Source organism: Sciurus carolinensis, chromosome X (genome assembly GCF_902686445.1).
Source record: "Sciurus carolinensis chromosome X, mSciCar1.2, whole genome shotgun sequence".
NCBI lineage: Eukaryota > Metazoa > Chordata > Mammalia > Rodentia > Sciuridae > Sciurus > Sciurus carolinensis.
In genome coordinates this window covers 14,614,085-14,639,490 of record NC_062232.1, presented here as the reverse complement: position 1 = coordinate 14,639,490, position 25,406 = coordinate 14,614,085, and the positions used below count along the sequence as shown (strand labels likewise).

At 41.3% G+C, this 25,406-nt stretch overlaps 2 protein-coding genes across 3 annotated transcripts in view; one reads left to right on the top strand and one right to left on the bottom strand.

Annotated features, from left to right (window-relative positions):
* The window catches only part of Map3k15 (mitogen-activated protein kinase kinase kinase 15), a 119,265-nt gene extending 109,935 nt beyond the window's left edge, over positions 1–9,330 (top strand). Inside the window, exons 21-29 of one of the 2 annotated variants that reach the window (XM_047535783.1) lie at positions 107–272; positions 860–1,034; positions 1,839–2,024; positions 2,624–2,729; positions 3,681–3,897; positions 6,485–6,597; positions 7,438–7,538; positions 7,617–7,693; positions 8,248–9,330. In XM_047535783.1, the coding sequence (XP_047391739.1) occupies positions 107–272; positions 860–1,034; positions 1,839–2,024; positions 2,624–2,729; positions 3,681–3,897; positions 6,485–6,597; positions 7,438–7,538; positions 7,617–7,693; positions 8,248–8,329 (1,223 nt within the window). In that variant the 3' untranslated portion in view covers positions 8,330–9,330. Of the gene's footprint in view, positions 1–106; positions 273–859; positions 1,035–1,838; positions 2,025–2,623; positions 2,730–3,680; positions 3,898–6,484; positions 6,818–7,437; positions 7,539–7,616; positions 7,694–8,247 lie in introns of those variants that run through there. The other variant, XM_047535782.1, reaches the window with a different exon arrangement.
* On the bottom strand, positions 6,224–24,169 carry Pdha1 (pyruvate dehydrogenase E1 subunit alpha 1). Its single transcript, XM_047535784.1, has 11 exons — positions 24,014–24,169; positions 18,187–18,246; positions 17,455–17,628; positions 16,319–16,445; positions 15,410–15,501; positions 14,386–14,478; positions 13,458–13,613; positions 12,958–13,029; positions 11,009–11,076; positions 9,801–9,909; positions 6,224–9,333 (listed from the first exon to the last, which is right to left on the bottom strand). Exons 1-11 carry the CDS (start codon positions 24,068–24,070, stop codon positions 9,169–9,171), a joined length of 1,173 nt encoding a protein of 390 aa, XP_047391740.1. The 5' UTR covers positions 24,071–24,169; the 3' UTR covers positions 6,224–9,168.
* Between the last annotated feature and the right edge of the window lie 1,237 nt (positions 24,170–25,406).

Here is a 25,406-nt window from a genome sequence, read left to right as displayed (position 1 = left end):
AGCAAGCCCCCGGGTGGGCACTTGGGTCTGAGGGGCTGCCAGAGACTTAGTCCCCACCTGGTCCCTCTCTGAGCCTCTCCACTCCCTATCTGGCTGTCCTCCACAGAGGGTGCCCGCAGTGTCACCAGTGCCCTGGCCCTGCCTTCGTCAGGGGAACCTCTGGGCAGCAGCAGCAGCGAGCATGGTTCCATCTCTCCAGACTCTGATGCCCAGCCTGACACATTCTTTGAGAAGGTACAGGCGCCCAAGCACCAGCTCAGTCACCTTCTCAGGTACTGCCTGTTTCCCTTGTCCCCCTGTTGTGGTCCTGTGAGGGGTGCTGGTGTTCCTTAGTGATGCAGTACTTGCTGGGTCACAACCAGAGGGCTGGGAAGGGCTTTTCCTTTTCTGAATGGCCTGGGACAAGCCAGGAGAGCACTTTGCTTTACTCCCCTGACTGTCCTTTCTGCTCTCTTAATTTCCATCTTCATCCTCCCTTCCCCCTCTGCACTTCCCTCTCTCTCCTTCCCCTCATTTTCCCTGCTTGTCCCCTCACACATCCCCCCATTATCTCCCCCTCCCCCTCTCAATTTCCCTTCCCTTCTACTCCCCCTTTCTCCCTCTGCTTCCCCCGCTCCTCCTGTCCCCACTTCTTTTTGCCCTTCTCCCCCCTCAACTTGACTACTATGGGGGAAGCAAGGGTGAGAGAGGGGATGTGGCCCCTCTCCTCCATCAGCCTTGCTCCGTGCAGCTTCCGCTTCTTGAGCCTGGGGACTGCAGTGTACTCCTCTTCGCCCTGCCCCTACAGCATATGGTGGTAGACTTCCTGGAGATAGTGTTCCCAGACAAACACAGGATTGTCACATGTGTTTGTCTGCAGTGTTCCAGACGAGAGCTTAGCCTCAGAAGAGCGGAGCATACCTTCGTCCCCAGAAGACAGGGACCAGGGCCTCTTCCTGCTACGCAAGGACAGTGAGCGCCGTGCCATCCTGTACAAAATCCTTTGGGAAGAGCAGAACCAGGTGGTTTCTAACTTACAGGAGTGTGTGGCCCAGGTACTGGCCTGAGGGATGGCATCTGCTAATCTAATCCTGCCCCATTTGGGTCCAGGTCCCTGGACAGGTCTGAACAAGGACCACTGTTCTGTGTTCTGGAACATTTGCATAGTTAGAGTGAGCACCATAAGTATTTCCTAACATCCTTTCCTGCCCCAACAAAACAAAAGAACATACAAAGAAAAAAACTCCTGAAACACGAATTTGAACATCACTGCAGTGCTTCTGGGCATTTGTGGGGCGGTGCTACCACCTGGTGGAGAAAGAGCCACATGGCAGCGGAAACATCAGGAAGCTGAAGGGCTTCCAGCCTCAGACCTCTTTTCATCTTATCTTGCTTTTGAGGCTTGGGGCCGAGTTAACCCCCAGCTGTAGGACATGCCAAAGCCGCCCTCAGAAACTGGAAGAACAGCCACTTTAGGGAGAATGGTTATGGATGAAAAGATTTGAGTTTTAACTAGGACACAGTAGTAGTATACTGGTCCCCCTTCCTCTTAGGAAGAGGTCACTGCCGCACTGTGAACTAGGCTTTTTGATGAGAGCCCTGATGAGGGGGTCAAACAGGAGGTAGAAGCATTCATTGGGACCTAATGGTGAGGATGTGTGCCTTCCAGAGGGAAGGGACCAGAAGACCCCGACAGGAAGGAATTCCAGGAACAAAGGCCCCTTCTCCCTGAAGGGATTCCACAATTCTTGTTAGCAAATGGGCAATCTAGTTTCCCACAATACATTTTGAATTTCCTATCCCACTCCCTGACTCATTCAATGAAAATGATTCATATGTTTGTGTGCATGTGTGGTCAGAGCTCAGAGGAGTTGCATCTCTCAGTTGGTCACATCAAGCAAATAATTGGGATCCTGAGGGACTTCATCCGCTCCCCAGAGCACAGGGTGATGGCATCCACAATATCAAAGCTGAAGGTGGACCTGGATTTTGACAGCTCATCCATCAATCAGATTCACCTGGTACTGTTTGGATTCCAGGATGCTGTAAGTGTTCCACCTGGCCCTGGAGACCATGCTAATCACCATCTTCTCCCATAGCCCCCATTTCTTCTCATCTATTTACACCTGAACACTGAAATTTAGCAGCTCCTTCTAAAACACTGAGCATGTAGGTATAGGAAATGTCACCCAAGTGAGTGGGCTGATTGCTTTTGGCCATAAAGAGCCTAAGTATAGGATGGGAACACGTGGCATCCAGCAGCAAAGTAGGTGTGGAGTTTAAGCCAATGTATGTGTCTGGCCAAACAGATGTGAGTTCTTCCAGGCCTGAGACTGTCTGGTTTATCTTCGTGTCCCCAGCCCCCAGTGCAATCTGTCATTTCCTAAGTGTTCAATAAATGCTTGTTGAATAAACAATGAAGAGGCCCCATGACGTCAATCCCATTGCTGTACACATCTTCTGGACTCCAACGTGACTTAGGGCAGCCTAGAGGAAGACTGGGTTCAGAAGAAATGTGTCAGACAAAGCTCCATGGCAGCATTGCCAATGCTCAAATCTCAGTGCAGAAGCAAATTAGCATTAGTAAGAACTCGACTTCCTTAAAGTGCGACAGACTAGAAATCTGGATTTTTGTGATTTTTAGGTAAATAAAATTTTGAGGAACCACTTAATTAGGCCCCACTGGATGTTTGCAATGGATAACATCATCCGCAGAGCAGTGCAGGCCGCAGTCACCATTCTCATCCCAGGTAAGTGCCCTTTGAGGTCGAGGTCAGAATCAGGCTGTAACAAAGACCAGAAATAGTCTCTGCATTCAGGAATTGTTTTCTCTTTCCCCTGTTGGCTTTATTCTTCCCTGCAGTGAAGTGAATGCCGCCATAGATCCCTTCAAGGGTGAAGTGTCTATGATAAGAACATGTGGTGATCACTTATGGGTGTAATGCAAGTGATTGCATACAAATACATCATGTAAAAGGGCAGGGATCCTCCAGTGCTCTGGTACCCATTTCAGTGCGCATGCTCACAAATGCGTGCTAGATAGTTGGGAATGAAATGGTTCCATTTATTTTTCTTCTCTCAGAATTCTCTTGTAGTAGCTGTAGAAATCTTGGGATTTTTTTTTTTTTTTCTCTGCTGGGGATCAAACCCAAGGCCCCATTCATGACAAGCATGCCTTCTACCTGAGCTATTGGGCTATGCCCCCAGCCCAGTTTTGGGCTTTTGTAGACTTTTTCTGGAAATGTTAGAGCATCTTCATAGCAAAATCGCTTCCCCTTCTGTGATACTTCTTCCTGTAATGGGAGGCTTTAGAAGGGTTCTGTGGACTTGGCCCCTTCCTCTCATTACTCTGGGGCCTCCCTGCTCATCTTCTGCTTGCTCTCCTGAATGCTTTCTGTAGCCTAGGCTCAAATGGCAGGAAGGTCGGGTGAACCCCCGTTCCTGCTTTAAGCAGGTACTTGCCTGGTTGTACCTTTGTAAAGCCTCCTTCACTAACCTCCTTACATGTTTGTTTCTTCATGTGTAAACTGGGGGTGACCACTTTTGTAGTTCAGGGAACCAAATAGAATCATCATCTCTCCTTTCATAAAGCTAGCACACTCCTGATGGAGTGTCACATTGGTGGGGCCAGCTCCTGAATAGCCTAGTTTGCTGGCCCAGGTGACCTAATGCCATGATAACCATGGTCTGTGATTTTTCAGAGCTCCGGGCTCACTTTGAACCTACCTCTGAGACTGAAGGGGTAGATAAGGACACGGATGAAGTGGAAGACGACTATCCCCTAGCAGACCTGCCTGGCAGCGAAGCACGTGTGGCATCAGGAGGGAGAAGACCTGGTGTAGCGATTGCCCAGGAGGCCCAGCCCCACCAGCAGCACCTGAGCCTCCAGCTGAGCAAGCTCAGGCAGGAGAGCAACAGGTGAGGAACTTCTAGGCCCTCAGTCTGGAATTGGTTGAGTTGTTGGGGGGCCTCACCCAGGTCTCAGATTAAAAGCATCTTCACCATCAATGAACTGGGCGAGGTTATATTTGCAGCTTCAGGTGAGGGACTAGAATGCATTCCTTTAATATTAGGAATCAGAAAAGTATAGGGTCTTGTTACAGGCCACACAGAACTTTGCCGTACTAAAGACAGCAGTACCTGAACTCAAGATGGGACCCCTAGCATGTTCAGTGAAAGGTGTAACAGAGTTTGTTTGCACTTTGTTATGGATGGACTCTAACCCCCAAGGAAATATGCCCTCTCATGACTTCCTGGTGATTTGTCACAATCCTCTGGCAGGTATCAATGAACTGCTTTCTCAGCCAGGGTACCCTGGTGTCACCATAATGTTCTCCCAAATGCCCTGCTCTATTTTTGTCCACTTCCTGGTATCCAACAGGTGTTTCATAAGCATTTGTTAAATGAACAAAATGATTCCCCTTTGTTCTGGAGAATTGCATCAATCAGAATCAGAATGCAAAAATCAATGAGCTTTTAAAATAATAGTCTTCAGTGATGGCAAACTAGTTGGTGTTTGTCCCAAATGATGTGCTTTTGCTGTATGACCATTGGTAATGCTTACTCTTATTTACCGGGGAGAGCAGGTGCTGGATGTACACACTTAGGACAAAAAATTGTGCACACCCCCCAGGACATCTCAAGTTTAGTTTTAAGCAGATCTAATCATTTCTTTTAACAGACATGACACTTTAAGTAGATGGTAGCGGTGTCACAGGCCAAAGTTTGGGAATTTTAGAAAGGTGACACACATGAAAGTTGGTAGTAATACTTGGTATTTCTTCAAAACTTTTTTTCCCCAATTCAGTTATATGTGGCATCAAAGGTCATTCCTCTCCACTGTTCAGTCATGCTGTTATTTTCTATTCTCAGTCTTCAGCACATTAATGTGAATGGCTAACTAATAAAGCAGTTCTTGGGCAGCCTGCACATCCTGTGGCAGATGCCTTGGCCGTGTGGCAACTGGGCAGAGCTGAAGTAGGATGGCCTTACTGCACAGAATGATGTGACAGGCCTGAAAATCCTTTGCACTGAATGGACCCAGGCACATGCTAAAATTATCTCCTTCACTCAGGTAGAAGGAAGACTACTTGACAAAGATGCAGTGAGGCCAGGGTTATGGGTGGGAAGTCTCTCTCACTAGAGTGCTAGCATTTCCTCCTTGCTGGGACAGAAGCATTTGCCTCTTCCCCACCCCATTTTGCCACTGAACCATCCAGGGGTACCTGAGTTCTCATCTGTTTACACATTGTTGCAGTAACTTCTCAGAGCAATGTCAATAATTAACTTTTAGTAATTCAAATAAAGCTTAGTTCTATATTCCCTAGTTCACCAGCATGAGTAATATAAATGAATTTAAAGAGCATGCAGTTACAACAAACTAATCTCATGTTTTGGGTATGTGAGCAAACAAAAGGTAAACATGGCTCCAGTTTGCCAGCCCCAATTCCCCTCTCCCAGGCACATGACCCAAGCTGGCATGGAAGGGACCCAGAAGTTGGAGGCTCAACTGTGCCAAACTCTTTCTTGTCCCAGGAAGACCATGAGCAAGGCTGGGCGTCAGGAGACTGTCCTGATGGGAAAAGCCCAGTTTCTGCGACTCTGGGTGAATTATTTAATGACTCAGTGCCTCAATACCTCAGCTGTAAGTGTGTCTTAAGGCCTAAATGACAGTCCACTAAGTGTCGTACAGTCCTGGATTCTGCATAGACACTCAGTGAGTGTTAGTAGTGTTCTGCCCTGTGAAGCTCCTCAGCCAGCAGCTATTACATCAGGAGCTGTCCCCTTGCTTCAGCTCCCTCTAAGGAAGGAGTTTAACCTAGTTTCAGCTACTGTATCTGACATAGGGAGATAGCTTAAGGAATCAGATAATCCTTCTGGCTCAGTTCTACTGATCAACATCAAATTAACTTCTACTTCATGATATATTTTGAGACAAAACTGTCTAAGTCTGTTCAGGCTATAAGAACAAAATACCATCAACTGGTGGTTTACAAACAACAAAACTTCTCCCAGTTCTGGAGGCTGAAGTCCAAGTCCAAGGTCAAGGGCTGGCAACTTCATAGATGACTGGCTACTCACTTGGTCTGCATGGTGGGAGGGGTGAGGGAGTCTCTGGGATCCTCTTCCATAAGGGCCCCAATCTCAGCTCAGCTACCAAAGGGCCCACCCTTTTAAAATACCTTGGGGGTTAGGATTTCAACAATATGAACTTTGGCAAGACAGTCAGTCCATTGCAAAAATATGCCCACATTCCAAGTACTGATCTTTAATGTCAAGTGAAAGAAAAAAGGAAGTTTCCCCTGCATAAGCTGAAACCTGATTCACGCAAAACCTATTCACAGAACTCTGGAGAAGAAACAAATCTGCTTCCTTCTGGGCTGACTGAAAAAAAAAATTTAAAGGCACAATCCCAACACAATCTCTTAATGTTCAACAGCTGTTCAAACTGGAATTGGATGGTGTTGGGCTAATGGTGGCTTTTTTTTTTTTTTTTTTAAACCAGACTTTTGGAACACCTAGTTGAAAAAGAGAGAGAGTACCAGAATCTTCTACGGCTAACGCTAGAACAGAAAACTCAAGAATTATATCACCTTCAATTACAATTCAATTATAATGGTGAGTCATCGTTCAGGTACTCTGTTAGGTGTGTCAGAGACAAACTAAAAATCTGCCTAATGTTAAAACAGCCTTGAAAAAAATTGAGATTATCTTCTGTTAAACCAGGACTCTAGCAGATTCTGGACTACTCAATGATTAAAAAAGGGAACTGCTGATACATTCAACAACATGGAAATAGCAAACAGTATGCTAAGTGAAAGAACCAGATTCAAAAGGCTATACACTATGATTCCAATCACAGCGTTCTCTGGAAAAGAGAAAGTTGCAGGGACAGAAAACAAATCAGAATGGGTAGGAGAGGGGACAGATTATAAGAGAACACATAAGAACCTTGTGGGTTAATGGAAATATCTGTATCTCAATTGTAGTAGTAACATGACTGAGTTTGTCAGAAGTAAAAGTAAAAGAGGCGGTTTACTGCCAAAATTATACCTCAGTAAACCTGACTTTCTCCTTTTATGGGCTACAGCTACCTCTTAGGATATGGACTACATAATCTGCTGTAAAATTTCAATACTACAACCTGCTTCATTTGATTTTTCAGTGCAGTTAGGGATGTGCACCCGAAGAAAAGGGATTTTTTTAAACACAGGGAAATAAGCATTTAAAGTGAGACAGATGACATCAAATTACAAAATTAAGGTGCTGAGGTTAAGGGTAATTCTCTCTGGAAAGACAGTCTGAGAACTAGGAATTGTGTAAGACGTTAGAGCAGATGAATGACACAGGTTTAATACATCTCCTTTTCATATAACATTTTATGTCACGGATATTTACTGTTGAAGAGTTTTATGGTTACAATTAATACACAATGAAACAAATTTCTAATTGTTACAGGTATGACAAAGAACCTAGCACCCCCTCCTAGGCAGGGAACAGATAAAGAGCTTATAGACTGGCTACAACTGCAAGGAACAGATGCAAATACAATTGAAAAGGTAAACTTATAACCAAAAACTATTCCTATGATATTGTTAAAAGCTGCTTATCTCGTATGTATTTGATCTTTGTTTCAGATTGTTGAAGAGAATTATACACTTTCTGATATTCTTAATGATATCACTAAGGAAGACTTAAGATGCCTTAGACTACGGTAAGAGCTTCAAAACAGTTTGTGTAATAGAACTTTTTCTGGGTGAATACATTAAAGCAGGAAACAGTGCTGGTAACTTTTCCCTCCTTGAAATTCATTCCCTTTCCTATGTCTTTGAAAACATACTACCCCGTCTCCCTCCCAGATCTGGAGTTTTGCCAGGTTCAGGCTGGGGAGAATGCCAAGGTGTGGCAGAAGGCAAGGCATGAGGTACCAATGTGCTAGACCCAACCTCTCCCTCCTTTAAACTATAACTATGCTCTTGTTCCTGTGTCATTTTAAATAGCCAGTCCTATACCAATCCATTAGTGCTCCTGTGCAAGCTTCTAACACCATGTCCTACCACTGCTGGAGCACAAGGGTATTACGGTCACACAGGAAGAAAATACATTTTTGGTTTCGTTCAGTATCTAAGTTAAAATGGGACTGCATTTTTTAGATGGCCAATTAAAAAAAAATCTAGAATTATATCTTTTGCCACAAGTATGCCTTAGTTGGAACTTAGTTGTTAGTTGGAACTTTGCTTTTCTTATGATAACTCCTTTGTTCCACAGTGGTGGTGTCCTCTGTCGGCTGTGGCACGCGGTCTCCCAGTACAGAAGGCAGGCTCAGGAGTCCTCAGTGACCGAGGACTAGACTTAATCACACTCAGCTAAGCTGGAGGACAGAGCGAGCACATACCCTCCTGCTTGTGATTAAAGCTGCTTCTGTTCATGTACAAAGAAATTCTGCTCAGTTTACACAAGAAAAAGATCTGTGTTCAATTAATCCAAGAATCTGGTAAAGTTTGTCCTTTTCTTTTTTTTTAAAACCTATTATTTATAAATGTTTTAAAGATTATAGAACTGTATGTAATGTGAATAGTGAGCTTTAGTTTTGATAAACTAGAGTATTAGGAAAATCTCAGAAAAAAAATCAGCATACCCTGATATTTTAAATACAGTGGTTGTTTAAAATGATATAGGCTGGAAATTGCTGTTGTAGGGTATGCATTGTTAACTAGTATAGAACCTAAATTTGATAAGATTGTAGCCATTGATGTGTAAATGGAGAAAACTAGTTGTTTGCCTTTTACCTGTTGCCTGGTTATAATAAAAAATGACGAAATGATGGTCAGTGTGAACAGGCTTTAGCCGAACCGTACCAGAATGTGTCTTCTCAGGGCACAGCCAGAACAGGTACACAAGAAGTGTTCTTCTAGTAACCAAACAATTATTTGGGAAGGCTAAACTCTATATTAGATTTACAAAGGTCTAAAATAGGTAATACAATATAATAATCGCACAAAATACTTAGGCACGCAACATCTTCTAATGCAACAATGTACAAACTGCATGCGCTTACTCTCCCTCAGTTTAATTTACATGCTATTTATTTTCTAAGACTTCTGTTTTTCTGGATATCATTTCCTCAAAGTTGACAACACTGTTCCTTATAGTTGCTGATGAACAGCCCATCATTACACACATCTCCCATTAACTGACTGATTTAAACTTGATCCACTGGTTGGCACCACGCACTTCAAAGGGTGGATCACTGCTGTAGATGTGGTAGCCTAATTCTTCCAAAGGTGGTTCGGGATCAGCTGTGGCAAACTGGGCAGCATCTTCAATTTCTTTCCTTACTTCAACATCAATTTCCTAAACATTGGATTACAGCGCAAGAGAGTTTTAAATGAACAGCAGTTTGGGTAGCACCTAGAGTTCTACTCAAAACCTATTGCTGGTGTAACTCTTCTACTAATTCTAGAAGTACCAACAGTTGATAATTTGAACATTTTAAAAATAACCTCCACAGGAAGATAATCAAAGGACTATACATGAATTTAAAATGAACTATGCTAATGGGGGAAGCATAAAAAAGGGCTTTTTGCCAATATGATCTATGATAACACATACTTTCACTACTTAGTTCACTGCCTACCTAATCTTAAAGAATAGCCTTGTGAGATTTCAGAATTATGCCCCATCACATCACTTTCTCAGGCTTGGACAAATTTACCCATGACTCTGTGGTTACCCAGATATGGCAACTTTTTGTGGGAGGAAACTGTTAAGAAAAGAGAGCCACCCTTTAAAGCCAGACTTAAACCACTAAGTGACTGTACCTTTAATTCTTCAACACTGGCAAGATTGCTGTTCACCATTCTATCCTTAAGAAGCATTATAGGGTCACTCTTACTTCTTACTTCCTGAATTTCTTCTCGTGTGCGGTAACTATGAGGAGAGAAACACAGTGATAGGTAGGTATAAGAATAGTTCCGTGGGGCAGACAGCTTGGTGAAATATGCATACATTCCTGAGAGGAAGGGACACATTAACACCAATGTTACTGTTAGAAGAACAGAGTTGTACTTCCAAAACACAAGAAAGCAGCCTGTAAGAACTGGTTCTATCTTTTACAGAAAACTGTATGCTGAAACTCAGGGCTTCTCTGGCATTCTAACAATGGGGACCAAGTTCTGGTTTGCTTCTTTAATCTAGAAGTAGGGTATGAAGAAGTGTCACCTGTCCCATGCCTTTGGAGCTCTTATATTTTACATGGGTTGGGGCATTAATGCCAAGCATCTTGACTTTTTCCCTTACAACCCAAAGCATGGCCAGCAAAACATAATACATCAGGTTTTCCAATTCTTGATTCTAAGATAGAGGAAAAAGATATGTTTGAAATTACACTAAAAGCAAGGGTTTTACTACTTTTTGAAAACCAAATCACACAAAGTACATTTTCCCACTTAATTTGCTATTATTTTCCCTTTAAAGTTCATTGAACAAAGGCTTGTTTACTTAGACTAAACTGACTTTTAATTGTGTTGACTCTGCGATTGCAGAATTACATGCAAGAGCTACCAAGTGAAAGAGGAAAACTCACACCTTCTTAGTGTAACCTGCTCTTTTGATAAATTTCAATCTACTGAACACCTGTGTTTCAGTTACCTTCCCTCCCTACCAGCTAGAATAACATTTCCAAATCCTGATTCTCTTCAGGTAAAGTATGCCATGTGTGAATTTGGGATAATGCTAAATACTTCCAAATATACTACTCTCCCATCAGACCTGTTTTATGTAATGATTTCCCTCTACAATTTAGTTATATGCTTTTTTTTAAAAAAAAAATTACTACTCTTGCTAACACTGACATACTGTATATTGTAGGGACTTTAAATGCTTTCTATATTGGAACCAATTTATTAGTACTTCTTTCAGACTAAGACTTAAATAACTACTTGATGTCAACTAAAGTAATTTCATGTGAACAGCACTAATCCAAGCCCATCCACTTTGAAAGCCACACCCAGATCTCCCATGACTGTACCTGACTCCAGGGTCACTCATACTGTGTCCATGATAACGGTAAGTCTGCAGCTCCATCAGGATGGGTCCCTAAAATGGAATCCATAAATGGTTAGGTAAGATAAGGGGACCAGGACCAGTAATGCCAACAATTCACAGCCTCAAATAGAGACTCTTGCGGCATCCAGTGTATTCTATTCAATCTTCTATAAATCAGCCGAGTTGTCAAGAATTTCTTATTGGTTGACCGATTCTAATACCTACTTATGGCATGTTTCATCCTTCTCATTTTTATTAGGAACTTAAATCCAGGTATGATGTAAATGATTACCCCTGTAATCCCAGTGATGCAAGAGGCTGAGGAAGGAGGACTATGTAAGCTTGAGGCCAGCCTCAGTAACTTGGTCTCAAAATAAATAAAAAAGCTGGGGGTGAAGCTCAATGGTACAGCAGAACTTAATCTGCCAACAATTTGTTTTTAATCAAAAGGGCACAAAACATGTTACAAAGCCCATGGACATTAAGTAGATTTCCACTTTCACTTAAACAAATTTGCCCATTTCATGATGCAGTGTTTTTTGTAGAGGCCAGTAGCCAATCCCGCTTCAACTATACTTTGCTGGTTTAATAGAAAGCTAGCAGGTCCCAATGACCTTTGATATCTAAAGTGTAACTCTGCTAGGCGTCTGGCCAGCTCAGCTGTGCATCACCAAGCAGCTTGCTCATGCTACACTAGCCGACTCTGGCAAGGCTATGAACAGGTGGGGGTGGATTCATTTTGGTATTTATTTATTTAGTCTTTTGGTAATGTCATCTTGTAGACTTGTAGACACTTGGAATCACAGTGCGTTGGACTAAGGGTGATAAGGGGGGTTTCTAGGTCCTCCCATAGTTCTAAGATCAGGCTTTGGTCAGGTTAAGTCCAAATATTCTGTGAACCGAGCATGTTTTCACCCAGGGTTGGACCCCACATGTTCTTTTCATGAACTGGAAGAGATGGAGGAACACCTACCTGAGGGTCTGGCTCCTAGTCTCATGTGGAGTGCTCAGCCCACTACAGTCAATCTATTACTTTAGCCCTGTTCTGGTTTATCACTCCATGTCCCTTCTAGTTTCTTTTCCCTCCACCCTGACTTTTTCATCATTATTATTCACATATGATTTGTACTACTTCCCAAATACACACATGGTATCTCACTAAAAGGTAAACCACAAGGCTGTGCTTTTTTGGCAGTGGAAGAGTGGAAGACTGATTTAAGGAGAGCAACTACTCAATTTCTACTAGCACTAAGGTACTTAAGCCTCTCTCTTAAAATTTTTATTTATTTATTTAATTTTTACAGACTGCATTTTGATTCACTGTACACAAATGGGGTACAACTTTTCATTTCTATGGTTGTACACAATGTAGATTCACACCACTCGTGTAATCATACATGTACATCTTAAACCTCTTTTTAGGCCAATTTCATTATTTTCTTTTTCACTGCCATACACTGAAAAGTACAGATTTTTAGGACTGAAGCAGCAAGACTAAGATTATGCACTTTTACTGTTAATCTGCAAAGAAGAAACTTATATTTAATACCTATTACGTAAGCAAAGTCCTATGCTGGGCACTGTGGCAATCCCTAAGTTGGTCACTCAAGGGGTTTATAATTAATGGGTGGGAGGGTGAACAATTAACCAAAACAAAAATAGATCATCATGATAAAGGCAGAGGCAAAATACTGAGGAAACACCAGAAGACTGACCTCAAATGGGGGAAAAGTGGACTGTTTCCCAGGATGTGAGCTACCAAGACCATGCTATTTATAGGACTCCATTCACCTGCCTGGACTCTGCTTCTACTTCATACACTTCAGTTAGCAGCTAGTCCTGGAGAGCTACCAGAGGCATGTGGGAATTCTTCTTTTAACTTTAAACATTTTTAGCCACGGGGCCTAAGACAAAGTCATTGGGGAGTCTTACCTTCCCAGATCTACAATAGGCAGCTGCAAACCTTGTTGCCTCTCGGACACACAGGATATCCATTCCATCCACCTATTAATAAAGGTGGAAGCAACAGAATATAAATCCAACTGTTCAAACCCATTTCACCATTTTTTTTTAAATAGTGCTGGGGATGAAACCCAGGGATTCACAAATGCTAGGCAAGTGCTCTACCCTGAGCCATACTCCAGCCCTCCCACTTTACTTTTTTTAAAAAAAATATATATACATTTTTAGTTCTTCACGGACCTTTATTTTATTTATTTATATGCGGTGCTGAGAATCAAACCCAGTGCTTCACACATGCTAGGCAAGCACTCTACCACTAAGCCACAACCTCAGCCCCCCATTTTACTTTTATATGACCTGCTCATATGTAAGAAAGTGAAATTCTTCAAGTTTTCTAAGACCATCAAGAGTATGCATGAGGGCATCTAGCTGAGAAGATGTGGTCCTGGCTCTGTGAGAGGTGTCCTTACCCTCAGCCCAGGAATAAAATCGCCTCTTTTGTAGTAATCAGTGCTGGCTGCTGCTCTCTCAACAGATGTACCCATTCCATAGCGGTTATTCTCACAGATGAAAATACAAGGTAATTTCCACAATGCTGCCATATTGTAAGCTTCAAATATCTGACCCTGGAAGTAATCATAAAAAGTTCAAGTCGTTTTATTTTGCTCATTTCTCTATAGACTTCATCATCATTCCAACAGTTGTTGCTCTGCCTGGCACCGAGTGCTTTCATAAAGACTGAAAAGCCTCATCATCTAAAACCAAGTTTCTGGTAGTGAGGGAAAGAAGCATGTGTTGGGGTGGTGGGGAGAAGCAGCAGGCATCATACTCTTGCAACTAAGGGGAGACAAATACCATTACTTGTTTCTCTGGGGCCTCAATAGTAGTACAGAATACACTGGGAAGAAGATCAACGTGTAAAAACTACCTAGTTTTATGCTTTATTAATCTATCCAACCCACTGGATGACCAGAGTGAAACAGTATCTATGATGTTACATGCACCTAAACAGGACAAGCAAGAAATGGAAGAGCCAGGGCTCAGACACCATTATAGGACACTGCCCTGGCATCTAAGAGAATGAGTCTGTTTGTATCTTATAGTACTGGTTTGCAATGGGTTACAAATTTTTTTAAAAAATCCTTCACCACAGAATAGATTTGGACAGCACTAATGTGCAGTTAAGAAGAGCTCCCTCACAGGAATGTGCCCCTATAAGGCTTGGTGTGAAATGTGCCCAGGGGTACATCACTGACTCAGTCAGAAAACCAAATGCTAACTTGCCACATGAAGTACTATTTCAACCAGTAAGCCATATACCATTTCCTTTACAAACCCAACTGATCATTCAACACTTTGGACATGAAAATAATTGGTGTCACAAAGTTAAATACATACCTGATTAGCAGCACCATCACCATATAAAGTCAAACAGACCTCGTCTTTTCCATTGTACTTGCAGGCCAGGGCAATCCCAGCTCCCAGGGGCACCTAATAACATTAAGGATGACCAAAAGAGGAACCAAAGAAATCCATGAGAGGAGTAATGCTCTGAATTTTAACTCCTGGACAGAATTTGAAACAGAAATCACACTGTTGCTATAAACTATTCCTACCCCAACCTTGTCTCTGTTCACCCACCCTGATATTCAAACCAGTAATAAAACATGAATAAATACCATATTCTGTTTTGACCAGTAGGCAACGACTTATCTGCACCTAAAGATTCAACTACTAACCCTAAAGAATAAAAAAATAGAACCTAGATTTAAAATACATGTAATAGAATCTTACTCTATTAGATATATTACATGCTGTTAATTTTTCATCATTCAATAACTGATGCGAGCAAGGACTCCCTACTGATAGAGGTTGGCTTTGGATCATTAGTAGGCCCCTAAGACCCTGAATGCCCACCTCTTCTAGTGTTAGGAGCTAGGACAAGGCAGAGGCAGGATGAAGTTGATCCAATGAAGCAATTAATGTACTGAAATACAGAGGAAAGTGAAGGGATAGTTCGCTAGAGGCTCTTGCTTACTTGTGAAACATAAAAATGAATAAATTTTAAATCACTATCCAAATCTACTTATTGCTCAAATGGTAACTTAAGAAGGAATAGGGATTTAAAAGCAAACCAAGCAGGCTGAGCCTGTGGCTCAGTGGTAAAGTGCTCACCTAGCACACCTGAGACCCGAGGTTTGATCCTCAGAACCACTTAAAAAAAATAAAGGTACTGTGTCCACCTACAACTAAGAAAAAAAATTTTAAAAAGCCCCCAAAGTACTAAAAAAAATTGTCCCCAAAGTACTAAAATCCTTCAGAGAGAAGTTCTCTGGGTTGTCAAAGTTTCTGAAGACATGGCTGGGACCACATATATGAAAGCTGAGATCTACGAAAGCATGAGATCCTCATCCTTGACTACCTGAGCTCCAACAATGCCATTGCCCCCATAGAAGTTCTTGGCATACATGTGCATCGATCCTCCTTTCCCTTTAGCACAGCCTCCTCTTCGTCCTAGAAAGGGCAGAACGCACACGTGTGAAAAACAAATATACAAAGTCATAAAACCACACCCAAGTCTTTACTTGGAGGCCAATTCAATCCCTAAGCATCTGTCCCCCCATGCAAACATATGTTCCTCCTTGTCTCCCTACCCTCTGATAAGGAAGTTCAGACTAATTCCATGTCCTTGACCATTCCAATCACACCTGTTCTCTAATCACTTAGTTGCCTTCAGATGTTAATATAGTAGCCAGGACTTCTTTTTTAGCCAGTCACAACATATCTGATTTTTCCTACAATGGTAAACTAAACAGTTCAAGAGTCAAGGGAACAGGGCTGGGGCTGTAGCTCAATGGTATAGTGCTTGTCTCACATGTGTGAGGCACTGGGTTCAAGCCTCAGGACATTAAAAAAAATAAATGAATAAAGATACTGTGTCCATCTACAACTAAAAAAAATACTTAAAAAAAAGAGTCAAGGAGACAAAGAAAACAGGAATCTTAAACACTGCTAGACTCTACACTGTATATCAGGGAGTGCTTCAACCCAACCATGACTGCTCTACTTCTACTGACAGGCTTGATGATGATAACCCCATTCTGATTTACAAAATATTTATTTGAGGGACCAGATGACTTTACAAATGGCTAGTTTACTTCCAAAGGACAACAAATGTATCAAAGCTTCAAACACTCCAAGGATTTTGGGGGATTTTTAATTTTAAACTCAAAAAGGTTTTAGCACTAACTCACAATGGTTAGCACCTTAATGGTGAAATATCTGAAAACTTAATTCTTTCTCTTCCCCTTTCTGTAAACCCATAGCAAACCTGTTAGCTCTGCAAGAATTTCTCGGACAGAAAGACCACGAGTGAAGGTGAAACCATGAGCCCGGTAGGCCGTGATGAGGTGGTCCGTGGGGTTTATGCCAGCCTCCAGGCCCACACAGCAGGCTTCCTGTATTAAAGGAAGAAACCAACATGACATTCATTTCTGGATAAAAAGGTTTCTATTAGACCAAATGTTATGAAACATTATGTTACGTGGGCTAAAACTCCTCACTAGTAACTATAGAAAGTGATATATTTTTTTCATCAAGAATAGTGGAGGGCAAGGTCCAAATCAGAAGTCACAAGCAATCCACAGATGTGCCTGTACAGTGAAAGATCCTGAATCAGATGTTAACATTAAAATACTGAGGGAATGTCACATGAAAACTGAGACTTGTTTTCTCTCAGAGAAACAAAACACTAGGAAGCCTCAGCCCCTTATTTCCATTTGGCACCAACTAGCTGGAACCACATCACGGCATCCCTCTGAGTGGGCATACTGCCCCCAGTTTAACCCCAGTCCCTGTCATCATTCTCATGTTTTGTATACCCAATCTTTTTTCATTCATTGATCCTATCTAACTGGCCCCAACAGATTTGTTTGTAACCTTTGGCTTAAACCCACAAAACAACAAACCAATAAAATAACCCCTTTTCCCAAGAGTGAAGATGACTGCAATGTCAGAATTTTTTTTTAACATAATACCTTTATTTTATTTTTTGTATGTGGTGCTGAAGATCAAACCCAGTGGCTTACATGTGCTTGGCAAGTGCTCTACCATTGAGCTACAACCCCAGGCCCTGTCAGAAAAAGTTTTAAATTAGGAAAATTCTAAGAACGCACATAGGAAATTGGCAATGTTTTATGTGAATGAATGCTTTAGCCTAAGCTTCAAAGCAGGTTTTGGGATTCTACTTCTAATTTTAAATACCAACTTCAAATCCTTCTGACATAAAAGGCAGAGTAAAAGATCAACAAATAGAAACCATACCTAAATAACCATGGTTTGGGGTGGGGAAATAGCTCAGTTGGTAGAGTGCTTGCCTAGCACGCACAAGGCCCTGCATTTAATCCCCAGCACCATGAACAACAACAACAACAACAAACATGGTTTTATTAGAAACCTACCACTTACCTGACCATCACACAAGTGACAGAAACCACGAATAATTTTCTGTTTATAAAGTTGATCGGCCTTTAACTCCATTCGGCGCACAGTCTGCATCATCCTGTAGTATTTGAGCCCATCCTCCCTGGTGAGCACTGTTGTGACAGGAGGGCCCTCTTCCAGCCGGTGAAGGTCACATTTCTGAAATGGAGCATGGCAGTCATCCCCCAGTTACTATATTGCTAACACAGCTGACTCATTCTAAGATCCAACTCAGTCTCAAATAATACTGAACTCAAAAATCAGCAAAAGAGCATATTGTCAATGCTTTATATTGCTTCTGACTCCTTAAATTTATAAGCCACACCAGGCAAAGGGATGGGCTTTGGAGGAAGGAAATTTTTCTGAGATTTTTTTTTTTTTTTTTCATGAAAACGCCTTGGTGTAACTTGGTGTTACAGGCTGAAAGGTGAATTTTCAAAGAAACATCTAAGAACCTTCTTATTCAAATGTTTTACTGAATCACATCCTAAAGTTTGAAGTAAGTTTCCATTATTTAAGCCTCCCTTCCTTGAAACACCAATGAGCTTCTAAGAATAAATTCTTATGTTTGCCAAACTTCTCTGAGCCTTTGATTCTGGAACATTTGGGAGAAAATGTCAAAAAAAAAAGCATGAGTATCAAAAATGTTCTGAAGGTATAAAATTGTATCAGAGTGTACCTGTGGAAAAACTTATGGCAAAGTAAAATACCTCTTACCTTAATTTCAAATGTAGCATCATTTGCAAAATTACGGGATGCCACTAGCACTCTGCTTGCCTAGAAAGACAAAAATACGCAAATAAATCAGTACTTTTTTACTGTCAGTTATTTTATAAAGTCATTATTATAACTATCAATTATCAGGATATAGTCATGGAACTTTAATGGGGGCCCAACATGTTCATGGGCTTCTCTTCCATTCTGTTTACTATGCTGGTATCCTCCTTGTCTTCCAAAATAAATCCATGCTTTGGCCAATCAAACATGATCATGAAGACAGTGAAAGATGGCAAAAACCAAACTCATACACTTAATCACTTTGTTTTCAAAAAATATTAGTGGGAATATAATGAAATTAATAACCAAAATGAAGAGACTGTGGGCTTTATTTATACTATTTTCAGGGTTGTGGATATAGCTTAGTTGGTAGGGCACCTGCCTTGAATGTATAGGGCCCTGGGTTCAATCCCTGGCATGACAAAAAGGGGAAAAAAAGTCATAGGGACATATACTATTTTCAGTCATAAGCTGATACCACTCATCTAGAGGTTAACTGTCAAAAGTATACTTCAAATAAAACTAATAGTCAGTCCCTATTCCAGGAAAACTTCACTTTTGTATGAAACAGACCTGTAAGGGAAAATAAACTATTCAAAGTATGAGATGAGTACATTAGTGAGAAATATAAGAGATGGAACCAAAGATATTTAGCATTGACTTAAAAACAATAGACTTGAGCCAGTAGTTTTATAATTTGAACAGCCTACATCTTGGGTAGGCTCCTCCTGAGGCCCCAGAAGGGAGAAATATTCTCTAAAACGGTGTTTCCTTCTTGATGTTTGGGTAGCTGTCACTGCTTGGGGTAAGGACTTCTTCCTACTCTTACAAGGGAACAGAACTGTTCACAGCAAAAGTATTCTATTTAGTGGCCAACATTTAGGTTATACCAAAAAGACATACTGTGCTATATTAAACAGCTACTTCCTGCCACATTTTCACACTGACATGTAAACCAGAATGCATTCTTTTCATGGAGACTTGAAGCATATTCATCAGATCTCATAAAAAGCACATCTGACATTAATGCAGCATTTTTCCCCTATCTAACTCTAGCACTGGACTTATCTTGATGAGAAGAGTTAAGAATGCTGTGTTCTGTGTACCTCCCAAATGAACGAGCCAAGAGGTAGAAAGCTATTATCCATTCATCTCTTTACCTGTCAGTATACAGCAGTTCCTCCTTATCTGCAGGGGTTACATATTCCAAGACCCAGAGCAGATGCCTAAAACCAAAAAGTACTGAACCCTATATAGAGCACTATAATACCAAGACAGTAGATCTGATAAGCAAGAGGGCTCCTAAGTGACTAACAGGCAGGTAACATATGAGTGTATCTTGGACAAAGGGATGATTCTCATCCTGACTTGGACTGGACAAAATTTCATCATACTAGTTGTAATGGCACACAGATTAAACTTTTTTTTTTTTTTTTTTTGCGGTGCTGCGGATCGAACCCAGGGCCTTGTGCTTACAAGGCAAGCACTCTACTGACTGAGCTATCTCCTCAGCCCCAGATTAAACTTTTGAATTGCTTATTTTTGTAACTTTCCATTTTATACTTTCAGGCCACAGCTGACCACAAATAACTAAAACCAATGAGGGACTACTGTACCATTATCTGACAAAGCCAAAAACAAACAAATAAAAAAAGTCTAAATACTAGAAATAAATGCTTCAGTTAAGTTAGAGTCCATTAATATATCTCAGAATGAAGAAAATTTGGAAATTTGGGAAGATATAAGCTGAAAGGAGAGGCAGGAATGAAAAGGTGATGTTTGACAGTCATAAGACAAATGTGTTATTTGTGGCCATTAAATTATTTTGCAGAGCTAAAATTATCTATTGTATTGAAAAATAAATTTCCAGATAAAACTACAGGAACTACAGTTTTGGGAACAATTTAAAAATAGAGCTCAAACCAGGTAGGCAATAGTAACAAAAAGCAAATTCTTTCTCAATCATAAAGTCAAAACAATGAAAAATGGGGGGAAGGGAAAAAAATAATGAATCAAACACCATTGCCCTATGTAAATTTATGATTACACAAATGGTATGCCTTGACTCCATGTACAAATAGAGAAACAACATGTATCCCATTTGTATACAATAATAATAAAAAAAACATATTATGAAAAAAAAAAACAATGAAAAATGATAAACTGTGCTACATATAGTAAAGAACTGGAAGGGCAAAAATTGCAACAGCCAGAAAGCTAATTTCTCCCCCTTTTTCATTATTAAAAAATCTCAAAAATGAGCAGAACCACTGATACAATGGGTGAAAGGGGCAAATGTAAATTAAAGAAGCTAAAAGCCATATTAGAAGTGTGAGTATATCATATTTAACTGAGATTTCTTAAAAGACAACTACTATTCATTTTCTCTGGATAGTCAAAAAAATTCTCTTTTAAATGGGATTTTTTTTTGGTGCTGGTGATTGAATCCAGGGTTTCAAGTATGCCAAGCATATGCCCTTTCACTGAGTTGCACCCCCAACCCCTAAAAAGAGATTCTTCTTTGACAGAGACCCAACCTATTCAATAAAATGAAAACTTTATGTTCCTAAATACACAGGATTCATTCAAGTGAAGGAGGAAATACATTTAAAAAATTCCAGATTTTACCAGTGTAAAGTAAAAATCTTATCTACTTCTGAACTCATAACAGAAATATAAACAATAAGACAAAGAATAAAAAATTTAATGCAATTCAGTTTTCTTCCAGGAAATAACTTCAACTATCAACCTCATTCAGAAATGAAATCACAATTGTGTAATTCATTTCAAAGTTTCATGCCAAACACTATGAGACAATGACAATCTATAAGCCTGAGATAAATCTCCATAATTCCCTATTTCAAAAGGGGAGGGCAAACAAAGAGAAGAAAAAGTGAAAAGAAAAAACGCATGCAGAGTCCTGGGAGGAAAGGTAAGGGGATTAGTTTTAGGCAGAGTATCACAGCTATCAAACCAACTGCCTAACCTTTCTCCCTCTTCAAGGTGTAGCTGATATGACTCTAGTTACACAAGTTTGCATTTGTCATTTTGGGAGGGAAGGCTTCCTACATGTATAATATTAAAAAGTAAACCTTAATCTATTTTGTGTTTACACTGAAATGAAAAAGACATCCATTCATATGAAGAATTACAAAATGTAATTAAGAGCCAACACATTAGGAATTTATTGCTCTAACCTTTAAAAAGATAAGGGCAAAACTTTTAGTTCTTGCTAAATGTAGAAGCTCCAGGAATGGTTCCTAATTAATCAGTGCAGGACAAGTACAGTTAACACAGAAAACTAATTATCTGAAGAGCTGACACCACCAAAAGGGAAGATAACTGAGCACTTTCTTAGGTGACTTCATCTCTGGAATTCAATGTTCTTATGTAAGGTTAGGAAAAAAAACTGCAAATAAGAGAAACAATAAATCTGACTTCCAGAATATTAAATCTCCATCAAGCATCTAATAATGAAGACAAGGATGTTTCTGAGCTTCTAACTACTAGTAATGACCTCTATCAACAGATAGCCACAGATGATGACACTTCTTTAAAGCAGAAACTCTGGTAGAAAGGTATGAAATTTAGCATTTATTAGTTTCAAGTTCCAATTCAACTTCCTAAAACGTTCCAAGTTTGATTTCAGTAGTATCTTTGAAAATGTTTTTCCTTTCCAGTGCTTCTATTTGTTTTTGCTTAAATGCCTTGTCCAATCTCAAGCTGTAAGCAAACTTCACCTTCAGTTAACCTCTGCCTATAACTAAAACACAAACATGTCTCTACTTCTTAGACTCAACTAAAAACTGATGTTGTGGGAATTAAATGATAAAGCATATGACAAATCTAGCCTACTGCCTGACACGTACTAAGATCTCAGGGGTATGGGGTAGGAAAGATAGTAGAATGAATCTGGTATTATTTCCCTGTGTGTGTATACATATACATATATGTGTGTGTGTGTGTGTGTGTGTGTGTGTATATATATATGATTACACAACCAGTGTGATTCTACATCATGTACAGCCAGAAGAATGAGAAGTTATACTCCATTTATGTATGATGTATCAAAATGCATTCTACTGTCATGTATAACTAATTAGAACGACAACAAAAAGATCTCAATAAGCACTGAATATATGGCGCTTAACCTTAACAGGAAGGTAGGCTTCCAGTTACAATTCAAATGCTAATATAGTATCTGATTAACCCATTTTGTCCCATCATCCCAAATGTGGAACACTTATAAAAATACAGTATGTAATATATAGCTACATAATAAGAACATATTAGAATATAACAATTATGTTAACAATGTGTATAAGCTCTAGATTGATTTTCACCTATTTTAATGCATCTGTGTCAATTTTGTTGAAATAATTCTCAGAACTGAAAACCTGGAATTTAATGGGTTAATCAAATCGTGTTTTGTCATTAGTCAATGGGATTCCTAGAGCAGCCCACTTCCTACATTTTGACAATCTCTGCCCATAATGCCCAGAGTTGTATTAAGTCCTGGGTAAATTACTAGAACCAGAATTACAAGTCAAAGCTTGGGGCAGTTATACCAACAAACACTATCTCACTGTGCCTAGAGGTCAAAATGCTAGAAGCTTAGATATGAGTAACATCTAAAAGCTGGGGCCATAAATAGTCTTAACCTTAACCCCCACCCTCTTAAGATCACTTCTGTTTTCTTTAGCTACTTTTACTCTAAGCCTCTGTGTGTTTAAGGGTGAAGGTAGTTTCCTCTCTGGGTTCTCGCGAAGTGATTGCCAATAAAAGCTTCAATGCTGAGAGGAAGGGAAAGGAGGAAATTTGTTTTTGGCGAGTCTGACCCCGTTTGAACCCTATCAGAGCCGAGTGTATGTGTCTAACAAATGTATACCAAACTGAGCACTCCATAAAATAACAATATTAAACATATATGGCACTCACTATGTGCCAGACGCTATTCGGAAAGGTTTAGGCATGGGTCATTGTTGAATCCTCAAGATAACCCCTCGAGGAAAGTACTCTTTTTGTTGTTGTACTTTTTAGTTACACATGACTGCAAAATCCATTTTGATATAATTATACGAGCATGGAATATATCTTATTCTAATTAGAATCCCTATCTTGTGGATGTACACGCTGGTGCGATTCACTGTGGGGAAAGTACTCTTCTTATCTCCATTTTAAATGAAGAAACCAGGCACCAGGACATTGAAAAAAATTTGTGTGTGTGTGTGCGCTTCCCTAAGATCACAGTAGTTAAATGGTGAGAACGCTGTTTGAACCGAATAACTCAAATCCCCGGATTCCAAGCTCTTTACTATTACGTACTATATTGCCTCTCGGTCAAGAGGAACGAAATTAGTAATATTTGAAATGAGTGGAGCCAACTGGCGACCAGAAGTCCTAGCCTCACCATTTCCATGTCCTGTAAACAGGGGCTGGAAATCCTCCAACACTCCTCCTGCTTGGCCAGCGGAGCCGGGCCGACGGGGGCGCGGGGGGGGGGGGGAGGCGCAGCCTAACTCCACGAAAATCTTGTAGGGATCCCCCTCCTCCCTAGCCCGCGTCTCTCACCCCGGGGTCAGGAGCAGAATATACCGCGAGGAGTCAAAACAAAGGTCCGCGGCTCCCCGCGTGTCCCCCTTCCGGGGCCCGGCCCCAAACGGCACACAGCAACAGCCGGGTGCTGGGAGGTCCAGCCCGCCCTCCTCCGGTCCCGCCTCGGCCTTGCTCACGCCCCACCCGAGCCCGCTGGCTCAGGCCGCCTCACCGGCTTCTGGGCAGCGCCAGCCAACACGCGGGAGACAGCCGCGAGCATCTTCCTCATGGAGAGCAAGCAGCTGCAGGGACGACTCCAACCACTTATGTGAACAAGCCGTCCCCAAGTCTCCTTCAAGCGCCCGGAGCCGATGCCACGCCTTAAACGCAACGCGACGTGACGAGTCCGAACGACGTCATGCGCCGCGCAGGTCTGCGGACCAACCAGGACGGCTCCCAGCGCCTGCCCCGCCCACCAGAAAGGCCTGCGACCGCTCATTAAATATCAGCGCCAGAGCGGGCGGGGCTCTGGGCTCCTCAGGTCACCACGCGGTGGGCGATTGAGAAGGCGGGGACCCCAAAGGCGCCTGCGTAGGAAAGTGCCCGCCCCACCGCAGGCGGGACCTTCTTGCTATCTGCACTGCCTTCTGGGGAATGTTAATTGTGCAGGGTAGTGCTACGGTACGCATAGTACTGCTGGTGATGCAAGTTTGCAGCATTGACTTAGTACAAGAGAAGATGAAGATTAGCGACACAGTTGGGGCCAAAGGGACAGAACAACTGTTTCTATAAATGGTTATGCCACTAACTTGCCTTTAAAAGATCACGTAACAGCTGTAAAATGCTGCCCTGTTTACTTGACTGAGGATCCAAAAATCAATTCCCCAACTATATGTTGCGAGTTGTATATATATATATATATATATATATATATGAACAAGAGTTCAGTCTTAGTGCTTATTTGTTCTGAGTTTCTGTTAACTTTTGCTTCTTTTGTGAGAACTCAGTTGTGGACAACTGCAATTGGATATGTGCTTTAAACTTGGAAAAAAAAACCCAGAAGCCTTTATCCTTTGCGTCTTGTGGTTACCCAAGCACCATAAAGATTTAAGACCTAGGACTTAATGAGCACAATGAAGGGAAATGTGTGGATCATTGTTTGAGTTTAGACCACTGTGTTAGGATGGACCGGGTTATGTTGCAGTACCAATTAGCCTCAAATTATCAGAGGTTGATTTTCCACTCGTGTGTCGAACATAGATTGGCCAGGGACTCTCCATGATATCACTCAGGAAGCCAGGATGGAGGGCGCTGTAATATTTCAATATGTGACCTGCACGGTCAGTGCAACAGAGAGCACAGAAAAGATCTCATAATGGCTCTCATGCACTTGGGATGAGTTGTGCCTTTTCCCTAGTGCACAGTTAACCTGGAAATAGCAGCTCAGTGAACTATATCATCCAGGGAGCCATGCTGTCTTCAACAAGTGGGTTTCTAGTGGCGGGTAGGGGAGGGCTCTTTGGGGATTCTATCTCAGGCAAGGGGCAGGGACCGCTTCTGAGATCTACCATTCCTATTTCCTTCAGAGTTCTCTTTATCTCTTCTCCCTTCCTTTTCCAATGCTC